Raw genomic sequence first — 12,203 nt, 5'->3', positions numbered from 1 at the left:
AATCAGCTAAAAAAAATAAGTTAAATTTATTAAGATGTAGGCGACATCTACATCTTAAAGAAAAGAAAGAAGTAGTAAAGATATATTTCCTCAGTCATATACAAAAAAAAGGGGGAAAGTGTCAAGCAAAACCAAAAGAGGCTGAAATACCTATTATAATAATGCCACTAATTATTTTCTGTGTTAAAAAACACAACTAAAAGTTACAAAAAAATTATTGGCACACAACACATAATCTCTTGCTATCTTGGTGTCCTCAACTGTTAAATGAATATTCAGGAAGAGATCATATCTAAGTTACATTCCTCTCATCTAGTTCTACAGGATTTTCCAATCCCTTTAAAAGAAAGCCTTTTCACTACTCCTAAGTATCCTCATTAAAGTCTATAGCAGAGATGCCATATACTATGAAAATTTTAAAACAAAACTCAAGGGGACAATAACAATAAAAGCACAGCTTTTTATGGTAAAGCAAAACATGCCCATATTCCTCTACAAAGATGTTCTGTAATAATTCTAAGTCATACTGACCAAAGAGCTGCCTACAGCTGAGTTCCTAGAAGCATCTGAAAAATACACATCATAATTAACAAGAGAAAAGATTCTAGACCGATTTCAAACTAAAAAGTAAAACTAGGTTAGTTTTTTTCAAAGTACTTATGACTTTATAAAAAGCATAAATTAGTATTAGAAAAATTAAAATGAGTTCTACAAAGATTGACTGTGAATCAATAGTCTCTAAGAGCTCACTTGCCTTACAAAACTAACTTCTTCAAAAACAAGTATTTCAAAAATAAACATAACACAAATTAAAATGCTAGTTTTTCTAAAATATTTAGTAACATAAAACAAAAACATGTACCACAATTCCCTATGTTGTGTTAATGAAATGTACTACCCTATTCATTCTATTCTACCCTTCCCCCAAATTATTAGACCTTAAAATAGAATCACTGCCCAATCTAATTCCTAGAGCAGCAAATTATTAAAAATTTAAATGAAGACAAAACTTTCTTTTTTAGGATAAGAATGGTTTTTAAAAACTGAATCAACTGAGAGTCAGCATTTATTATATCCTAGAGGGAATACAGGACTTGAAGTCTTAATTATTAAGTTCATTCTGTGAAAATTTATCCTGCAAACGAATTATGGGGCCTTCAATATATAATTATTCCTAAATATATATCTAGTTTTCAATGTATAACTAGTCTTTAAAATAGAAAGAAAAGTTATTTCTCAAAACTTCAAAAAGTTTGCTCAGTTTGACAAGGAAAGTAAGAAACATTACAGTCTAAAATTTAAAAATTACTGAGTTCAGAATAAAATTAATTGGAAATTACTAATATGCTGAACATCAGTAAAACAAAAACAGGTCTTAATTTTTTTAAATTAATTTTATATGTCAATTATTAAATAAAATTAGTTTAATAATGGTAAGAAATGTTTTATTTTCCACACCAAATAATCTTACCTGAGTCATTTTGTTGTTAAAAAACTCAAGATACTGATTTCATTTTTCATCTGGTCCTGTCAACGATGCTATGACAGGCCCTGCAGGAAGCAGCAAAAGATCAATGATGGAGTGCAGATATTATGTGTTTTCATGATCAACTTTTGCTATGGAAAAGGATATCCATATAATGGCTTGAAACTTAGCAAATATTGAAAGTATCTCGAAAGGTTTGTCAGTGTACATAATATTCGTTTTTATACTTCGTAGTCTTAAAATGTTTATTCTTATCTTTTTTATCAAAAATTTAAAAATGACAGTGAAGTATATATGTGAAATTTTAAAGAATCATTTTTATATTGATGAGAATTGATAAGAAAATAATAGTCCACAATATCATAAAAAATCTTGATTGAAAAATTAAATATGTTTAAACATGTGGGAATGATGCTCTTGATGTCTAGAGATAATTATTTTAATCTTATTTCATATATTTACCATAATTACCAATAAATTACCAACTATGAAAATTTTAAGCAAAATAAAATTTAATAGACTTTTCTTAGAAATGGTAGCTTCAAGATCAAACAGTTATTGGCAATACTGGTAAAAATTCCTCAAGAAAAGTATATGTTACCAAAAAAAAATCTGTACAAACTAAAACTTAACTGGGTAACTGACAAGTTACATTCAATAGATAAGAAGAAGTTCAAGTTAGTAAAACTATGAGTAAGTCAAAACTATAAAGCTGTTTCACAGACTCCAAATGATTTTTAAATTCTCAATTATTTTTAAAAAGTCTATAGTACCTTGGAAGATTTAATTGACAATTTTACCTTAGGAACTGTTTCCATTCAAGGGCCAATTAATAAACAGGACAGTGATGAGATACCTATATTAATTGGGAATACTATTAGAACACACAAGAAACTTCTTTATATGTCATGGCAGTGTATTGTAAGTCAGTATTTCCAACCCATTAAGAAATTTAAAATATAAATAAATAACAGACTGATGTTTTTAGAGTTTTTATTTAATCAAATTTTAATTTACTTGTAATAAAATGTGGTAAAGAACCATTTCAACAGCACCTCTATATTACATTGTAATATCCTAAAAATATTTTTAACATGCTATACTTGTCTTATTTGTTGGAAAACTTCAAAACACTCAGCATAATTTGCATGCCAAAGCTCCTAACATGCTGAAAAGATACACTTTATTTTACATGGGTTATTTGTACAATAAAAATAAATAAACAAACGTTAATCTAAGGTAAGAAAGCAAAAAGGACACAATGTACTTCCACTTTTTCTGCTCCCTCATGATTTGAAAATATACTTTCAAATATATTGGAATAGGGAAATTTTAATTTTTCTGAACTAACCTTCTATTACTTTTGCTTCCATACCTAAAGCCACCCCTCCATCTTTTTTTTATGTGGCTTCTATCAGATTTATGAAAATTAGTTTCGTTTCAAATATTTGCATATTGATAAATGAAAAAACTGATGACATATCTTTAAAGAATAAGATGAAAATGGAACTTTCACCAACCCGCGCATCAGAAAGTACTTATTGAAAAGTACTGCTTCATCTCCTGCATGTTGCATTTTATGCTATGACACTTCAGTCTCTGAGGGTCAGGTTAATTAAGCTCCATAGCAGCTGCAGTGCAATGTGAGACACACACTGCTGCGGTGCCCAACAGTCCAGTCCAATTACCTGTAGTATTCCAGCACTGGACAAGTGACAACCAACCTCTTCTCTCTAGTCACTTGCTCCCACTGGTCTACTGATAAATGTTAGAACAAACTAACCTCTTTTTGGAAAAGACTGCAAAGCTGAATGCACCTGCTGCAGGCTGCAATGATGAGTCCCAGAGAGATGTTTGTCAGTCAGATCTCTGCAGATGTTGTTTAACTTTATGCTAGAGCTGTATCCAAAGATGGAAATGAGATGGCAATCAAGCACACATCTCCCGCCCTCATTCCCCCAATTTTATTTTGAAAAGCTGCACTCGCTCATAAAGTTGTGCTTTAAAATATAGCTCCACTAAACTGGAAACAACTAAGGCTAAACTCTATAGTAAAATACGTTAGGTTAAGCACTGAATTTTAGTCAACAAGTGGCATAACTGCGTTCAATAAATGTCATTTGTGTCATGTAAGAGCTTAAAAATCTTAATTCCCTTAAACCAGAGGGAAAAAAGCAAAAGTATAGCATAGGCAAGTTTTAATTGGTGGTTTGTTGTTCGAGTTTTTAGTGACACCACATACTTCTTATAGTTCCCAATACACAGGTAATTATTCCTCTTTGTATATTATACAAAACATCTTCAATACATAAATACTGAGCTAGTTCACCAATTGTGTACACTATATTTAACTGTTCCTGAAATCCTTTGGGGATGACTTTTGAAAGACAATGTTGTTAGATGTACTGTATTTCCTTACAATGTCACAAACTCTAAATTATCTATTTTTCCAAAATCCAGAAGGCTTCAAATACCAAATTTTAAAGGACATTTTGTTATATTATTCATGAAAACACTGACACTATAAATGATGTTCCATAACTTACTAAATGGATGATAGAAGATATAACATCAGAATGAAATAAAATGAATAGCTAAGATTTTTAAGGCTAATTCAATCTTTCTAAAAATCCCATACCATAAAACATTTGCTTATATGAGTTAAGTATTATCTTTTGGAAACAAGTTTAATACAGGCTGTGCTATGCCAGTAACATTCCTTCAGATGTTAAGGTCTCCTATAGCTTAAAAGTGAGAAAGAATTAAAACAGCAGAAAATTTTCAGAGAGGTATTAATATCTAAGTGAGAGATTATGGTTCCTCCTTCAACTGAGGATATAGAAAGATAAAATATAAAGTAACCCACAACAATAAGTAGTATGATAAATATTACAACTTTAAGATTTAAAAAAAAAAAAAACATGTTATCTATCCGCAACTCTTTATCATACTGAAATCAAAGGTATAGAACAGTGTAAAGATAACTATCCTATTAAACTGAACAATATTGGAAGTTATACTACTTGCTTTTCTACTTGACATAATTCTATTTATCTATTAATTTTGGCTTAAAATATATACCAATAAATTTCTAAGATGCTTTGAATCTAAGATCAAAGAGTATAAACTATAACTTTTAAAAGCTATTACAAAAGTATTCATGTTGTACTGCTAATATCATAATACCCTTCCTTCAAAAATGTAAACAAGTGATCTATTTTAAACTGCTTTAACTCCTCTGATTTCCAAAGAAAAAAAGATCATTCTTACACTATTCCAATTTTAAAGGTTAAATTGGCCACTGAATTTTCCCCATGTCAAAATTAAGGCAGTCTGGGATATTTCCTTTACTAAAAGAAAAATTCATTTACATTCAGCTTTTTCATGATTTTTTAAAAAATGTAACATGCAAATGATTTATGGTTTTTTTAAAAAAGCATCACCTAAGTTGGACAGTGATACAATTAAAATATAATAAATCTAGATATAATATGTTCAAATTTTAACATAAGGACCATGAAAGAAAACAATATATAGTAATTGTGATTCAATTTTAAGTGCAAATATGAAAACTGTATAAATTACACATAAATATATGCCAAGATTATAGTGAAAGATTCCTGTTTGATATAATGAATATCTCCAGTGTCATATAATAGAATAAAAAAATAGGTACACAATGAAGTCTTCTAAAATCTAAGGCATATGAAAATATTTATTTTATGCATCCTCTACTTCTCTAAGCTAGTAAGTTTTTCCAATTACCTACCCGAACCATTCATTAAATATTTTAACAGATAAAATCAATCTGTTTATTAATAAAACTAAACACACCTTCAGGTGCCAATTAAAAAAAGAACACTACTACCATTCTGAAAATAAATACAGCCATATAGTCCCCCAAATGAGAAAGCTGTTTTTTACTACATGGCAACACCTTTAAATAACCTAATTATAAAAACTGATATATAAATACATCATATTAGGTTGCTTTAATCAAGAAAAAAAGATATATCCATAAACCACCAGTAATGTTAGTATTCTGTGAAATTTAGATTTTTAAAAATAGATAAATGAATTACACCGCACAACAAAAAGTAAATCTATTTGTAGGTCTTTTTTTTTTCTGATTACAGTAATTGAAAAATGGACTTTTCAATCTTCATCATACAATTCCTCAAATTACTGTATTTAATATATGACATGCTGAAATACACAATGTAACATACAGTACTATAAATTCTAAATTCATATTAATAAATATGTAAAAATGTTTTATTTCAACCATAAACATAAAAAATTACTGAGAAAAGCAAGGTTGCTTAAGACATTTTAAAGATATAACCTGAGCAAAAATAAGAAAAACAAATATGATAAATATCAGAAGATTATATTAGCTATACTAAAAACAATGCACATATCATTTGCATTGAAATTTATTAAAGCATCCCCAAAGTGTGTCTGTATTCTGCATATATATCCTGAGGAAAGTTTTTGTCAAATATAGTAGTATTTTATCTAAACCTTTTGAACACAGTTACATTCTGTTTCAAAACTTAGGTAATTTGAGAAAATCCATTAGGTTACAACTAAAGTACACTTTCACCGAATACACTATCTTACCAAATGAGACACCAGAAAATGTTCATGGATTAAACATCAGGCATATTCATTCCAATAGAATAAAGAGTCATAAATACATATTGAAACACACAAAAATGGACTTCTGAATTATTGCATAATCCTGCAAGAAAGTCTTTATAACTTCCCAATATAAAGAAAAGCTTTGAAATTCAGTTCCTCTGAGATGAGCAAAGTAAGTATGCCTTAAGTATATCTGTATATTGAAGTAACAGAAGTGGAAAGGCACTGAGAGGTTGTTATTGTGAGGAATACCAGGATCTTAATTCCACAGGCTTGTGGTCAAGTGTGAACAGGAAAAGTATTACAATTAAAGTCTATCAGAAGAAGAGAGATACATCTGTAATAACCTAGTTAAGTTTTTATTAAAACACAAAGTGTTCAGAATTAAAGCTTCTTATAAATTACAAGGCTTTATCTTATCCTTAAAATTGATTCTATAGTGTATGATTGGTTTCCACCTGTTACAGGCAGAGTATAAGCTTTCTTGCATCCAGACATTTCAACTCACATTTGATCAGGTTACGTCACTGCACACACAAAATTTTACCCAACACATTTTAGTTTTCTTTCTTCTTTTTTTTTATAACGGATATTCTTTTTCTACAGGGAAAACATGACTCGGAACTATAAATAAAATAACCAATTTCAATGTAATAAGAAAAAAAACGCAACGCTAAGTGGACTAAGAACAAAAGATACAATTCTTGGTGTACCCTTTCTAAACCACTGAAAATAAACTGTATTCAAATGAAAAGGCATTTAATTTACTATTTGGAATATCCTTGATAAACACCAATTTTCTAAAACATCCCTGAACATCTGATACCGCCTCATGTATAATGCAAAAAAGCTATTTCATTTTCACCTACTGAAAGTGAATTTAATTTACCATTGCAGTCTTTTCCTAGAACTATCACGTTATTAATTTTGCAATCAAGCTCTTTTGAGTGCTTTTATTTATATTTAGGTTTTTCACAATTCCAAACTAAATTTTTCCATCATGATATATCTTTTAAATATACAAATGTAAATATATTAGCAAACTTTCTTAATGCATAGGGAAAGTTTCAGAGACACGGAAAGCCACCTACAAAACTACACTCACAGGAAACAAACTTTCGAAGGACATCGTATCTAATAGATTACATTTTAGTTTAATAAATTTAATGTTCACCAAATATAACTACACTTAACTTATATAACAAATGACAGTTTCAACCATTCTAAGACCTTCTTAACCAGCATAATGGTCCATTTTCTACCAGCAAGTGATTGGCTATGAAAAAGAAATCCTCCAAATGTTCTGCTTACATTCATGACAGATGTCTCTGCTGTATTAAAGAACTCTTACTGAATTAGATCACTGAAAGGAAATCAGCTTTTCTTTGCCACCAGGAAAAAAAATTAGCAGTATCGGTTCCCCTCAGCACTGAATAAAAAATTTTTGACCATAAAGATAGAATAGCCCCCAAAATGGCAGAAGTTATATCTAAGTAAAAGCAAATCAATTAATGTTTCATCTAGGAGATACACTAATTAATTATGGAGTTTTTCCAATTAAACTTAAAATCTATATATTGAGAAGCAAAATGATTTTTAAAAAGATGAACATGCATAACTGTATAATACCTGAAATTTAAAAAGCACACTGAAAAGTACAAAAGAATTACACCACCTACGAAACTTGCCATATTCTAATGGGTTACACTACCAAACAAACTGTTAACATATTTTAATCAAATACAGCTCTTAAGTAACAAAATTTTGAAGCATTATTTTACTTCTTACATAATATATTTTCTTGTGACAATTACATTAAAAACACAATATTTTAAAAATCCGAAGAGGCAGCACTTGTCCTCTTTACTTCACTCCAAGGCCAACAAACAAAGCAATGAAGCAGAAAGAGGTACATAATGGATTTAGAAGTAAATGGTCCATTCTTTAAAAAGGCTTCCTACCCCCTCTTCTGAATTCACTCTAGACTAATTGTCATTACAATGATGTCTGAAAACTTCAGAAGAAGCCTATTTCCTGATGCCAGCTGTCAATGTTTCTATCTTTAAATTTCAGAGTTTGCTGTATTTTTTCCCCCCAATAAGAAAGTATTTAGAAATACCTAGGAGATTCGTCTCGCAATTGGCCTATATCACAGACACACTATGTCTATTATAGAAAAAAAGACATAATCAACAATGGAAATAGTCTTTAAGAATTTCCACAAACATTCTAATACAGGAAATACATAAATAAAATAAAGTCTACACTATTAAGAATTTCTTTCAATACAGCATACAGCACACAAAGAGCTTCTCTTTCTTTCCTTGGGGACTTATCAAAAAATCTCTTCACCATTGCACCTACCTGGGTAAAAATCTTTGGACTTAGACAGCTTGATGGTGGCTCCAGTTTCTTTTTGCAACTGAACAATTGTCTGTCCTCCCTTCCCAATTATAGATCCAGCAGCATAGCTAGGTATGAGAACCTTTAGAAAATACTGGCCGTCTTCTGAAAAAGGCAAAGAAATATACTTTGTTAACATGATAATTTAAACTTTGTATCCCCTCTCCACCCTCAAGAGAGAAAAACAGCAATTAGAACAGTAGGCATATAGCTGAAGGAAACAGGGGGTTAAATTTTTTTAAAGAACAAAAATGAAACAATTATACTGAAAACTAAATATGTACAAATGTTTCCCGTTTTGTAAGATTTATATGTTCAAACTTGGATTTAAAATCTAAACATGTTCTATTATTTTGCAGCACTGTAGAAACTGATGACTAAATTCCAGTTGTTATTCCAAACATGGAAGTCTTCCAATTCTATCTGGTTACTATGGTAAAACAAAATGAACTGACCCTTTAACAAAACTTCAAGAGATTTATAAAATGACAAACCTTCTCCTAACATACTGCAAAACAAATAAATGCACTGCAAATGGTGATGAACTATATTTGTTTGACATTAGCAAACACTTAAGGACTACAATTAGCCATTACAAATACCCTACTTAAAGTATGCAAAACAACCATTCTCCTACCAAATAATCCACCCAAACTGTAGGGTGTATTCCAAGCCTTCAATAACTGCCAGGAAAGAACTCAAAGTGATTTGAACTGGCAAATCAAACTAATCCTGGGGTATTTCTTTAGCACTTCTTAGTCTACCATGATCTCCTTTAAGCTCATTAATTAAAAGACCTTAAGAATTCTGCCAGTGCTAAAAAGCTTAGGAGTCATTTATATCAAACACACTTAAAAATGACCGAACAGATAATGTTCCTTCTCCAAAATAACTACAACATTTAAAACGGAAAGGGGATAAGATGAACCAACAAGAAAGGATGAAATGAAATGTTTTAAAAATCAGAGCCAACTCCATAAACTTTAATTTCCGCAAAACTGATCATGTCTTAAAGAGGAAACACCCCGGAAAATCCAGCTTCCTTCGGTGAATGAAGGTTCCAAATTTTGCGGGTGTGTGCCATTCGCAAGCCCCCCATCCTTCTCTAATGCACATGCTGTAGATAAATTCACCTCTGCCGCGATGCATTGGGTGCATTGTTAAGATGACTCCCGTGCAAATGAAGAAGCGATACCGGTCCCGTTATAACTCATCTTCCCAGGAAGCGCAGGATGTTAACTAACAAGTCACAGTACCAGGCACCCCCACCCTCCTATGCACACCGCGGAAGACAAATCAATGAGAAATTTGCACCGACAATGTAAGTGCGGCAGGAGCGTGCACGCCCGGAGATCTCGCATACTACTTGTGGCCCAACGCAAGGGGATGGAGAGGAGGAAAACTCTCAGGTGCCCCAACCGTTGGCTCTCCGCTCCCCAAGTGCCATTTATTTATTTATTTTATCACACTGTTCAATGCAGCGCGCATCTTCGGGCGGCCGTCACCTCACTCGGGGGGTCACCCTCCTCCTCCTCCTGGACGGACCCCTTCGCCCAGGTCTAGGATATTTCAATGGTCAGCTTTTCGACCGATTAAATGGAAAGATAGGTCTATTCCGAAAAATCGGTCGCCATTTTGATGAATGATAAACACAGACATGGAAATGTGTCCGGACGGCGAGGTGCGGGGCAGGTGCAGGGGAGGGGGCGCGGGGCAGGGGCGCGGGAGCCGCGGGTTCGGGCTGGAGGTGTCCGGGCCGCGGGAGGGAGGGAGGGAGGGCGGCGGGAGGGAGGGAGGCAGGGCGGGCGGCGGGGGATGGGGCCGGCGGGGAGGTGGAAGCGATACCCACCGCCCGTATTGGTCCTCTTGGTGCTGCCGGCTTCAGGGGGGGCTTCTAGCGGCCTTTTCCGCGAGTCCGGCGGGTCCAGGTCTATGGGAACCCCAGTGTGGGTCCCGTTCTGCTGGATGGGAGCTGCCGCCATCATGTTTGCAGTTCCTGCCGCTGCTACGGGGAGAAGGTTCTCCCTTTTGTTTTGGCTTTTTTTTTTCTTTTTTTGCGTTTGGAGTTTCTTAAGGTTTTTTTTTTTTTCTTTAATCGGATCAATAGAAATCTCTAAGAAAAAAAGCTATGTTGCTGGTTTGTTCTCACTGGGGAGGGGGCAGGGCTGAGGAGCAGCTGCAGTGCAGTGTCAGAAAGGAGACTGGGGAATGGAGGGGGTGTGAGAGACGGAGGGTGAAAGAAGGAGAAGAAAGGAGAGAGGGGGAGAGAGTGGAGAAGGGAGAGGGGCGAGTGAATGAGCGGGAGGAGGGAGCGGGAGGACGGGCCGAGGGAGTGGGAGCGCGAGGGCTGGCGGGCGCGGGGAAGCCGAGGAGGAGGGGAGCGCGAGGGAAAGAGTGAATGAGCAGGAGGAGGGGAAGGAGGTGGATGCGGAGCGGAGCGGAGGAGCGGAGGAGCGGAGCGAGCGGCGGAGGAGGGCAGGAGCCGGGCAGGAGCGCGGCGGTCCCCGCGCCGCTAGCGCTGCGCTCGCTCCCGCTGCTGGTGCTGCCGCCGCCGCCGCTGCCGGAGCGGTTCTGCCGTTGCCTGGGCTGCTCGGCGCTGCTGCTGCTGCTGCTGCCCGGTCTCGCTCATTATTTCTCCCGCTTGTTGGGGGGAGGGGGGGCAGCCGGAGGGAGGGGGGTGGCTGCGAGGGGAGGGTAGTGAGGGGTTGAGTTCGGAGACTCCCACACACTTCGCGCTCGGGTCCTCGCCTCTCAGCAGCGCCGCCGCCGCCTCCCCGCGCCGGAGCCTCGGCCCGCGGGGGCGGAGGGGCCGGGGGACCCGGGAGTGCGCGCGCGCGGAGCCGGGGGCGCGGGGGCGCGGGGGCGCGCGCCGTGGCGGGGGCGCTCCCGTGGGAAGGGCGGGGGTGAAAGGTGGCGGGGCCCCGGCAACACGGCTCAGGCAAACGTAAGCGGCTTGTCGCCCAAACCGAGGGGTCCGAGCAACGCGCTAGGCTGGAAGGCGGGAAGCCGGCATTACTGACAGCGGGGCCAGCCAATAAAGCGGGAACGGGAGCCGGGCTCTCCAGGCCCCTTTCCAATCAGGGAACTTGGGGGCGAGAGCGAGTGGAGGGGCGGGGTGGGATCTCCGTCCCGCCGGGACCGGCGCGGCGAGCACCGGGGCGAGTTGGAGAAGGGCATTGGAGTGACCCGTCCACCGCTGGTGGGACCGTGTCAAGGCTGAGGTTGGAGCCTGCACTGGATGCTCCCAGAACTTGTAGCGAAGTGCACTGGTTTTTACTTTTAAGAGTAAGGGGGGAAGACATTCGTGAACATCTCGCTCATCGGAGATTTTTCTGCCGGTGATTAGTCAAAAGAGTATTTATGACTCGCACGGTGTGACATCCTTAGGGAATGCCTAGTGTCACTCGCCGCCTTAAATCCTTTCGGGAACAAGCCTGGGTATAAATAAATAAAGCTAAGCATGGGTCTTTCCTTCACGAGTCGCTGGTACGCAGACTAAAGACAGGCAACAGCTGAGTGTGTCCAGAAAATTAAATATTGATCGAAATATGCATATAGGAAAAAAAAATTCATTGCAATGTGCACAGCTTACGGTTTTACAGATCTTGGATATATTACGCCCTTGAACTTCAGCCTACGGGGGGGGGGGGGGGGGGGATCTAATTTATCT

At 36.7% G+C, this 12,203-nt stretch overlaps 1 protein-coding gene across 5 annotated transcripts in view; it reads right to left on the bottom strand.

The window, feature by feature from the left end:
- NOVA1 (NOVA alternative splicing regulator 1) overlaps positions 1-10,786 on the bottom strand; it is a 156,329-nt gene extending 145,543 nt beyond the window's left edge. For 2 of the 5 annotated variants that reach the window (XM_036354150.1, XM_036354160.1), the window contains exons 1-2: positions 10,383-10,786; positions 8,495-8,638 (exon numbers count right to left, since the gene is read on the bottom strand). In XM_036354150.1, the coding sequence (XP_036210043.1) occupies positions 8,495-8,638; positions 10,383-10,518 (280 nt within the window). In that variant the 5' untranslated portion in view covers positions 10,519-10,786. Of the gene's footprint in view, positions 1-8,494; positions 8,639-9,666; positions 9,969-10,382 lie in introns of those variants that run through there. The other 3 variants (XM_036354177.1, XM_036354169.1, XM_036354185.1) reach the window with 3 other exon arrangements.
- Between the last annotated feature and the right edge of the window lie 1,417 nt (positions 10,787-12,203).

Source organism: Myotis myotis, unplaced genomic scaffold (assembly GCF_014108235.1).
Source record: "Myotis myotis isolate mMyoMyo1 unplaced genomic scaffold, mMyoMyo1.p scaffold_m19_p_1, whole genome shotgun sequence".
Classification (NCBI taxonomy): domain Eukaryota; kingdom Metazoa; phylum Chordata; class Mammalia; order Chiroptera; family Vespertilionidae; genus Myotis; species Myotis myotis.
The sequence above is the reverse complement of the archived record's forward strand: the minus strand, read 5'-3'. Positions and strand labels throughout refer to the sequence as shown.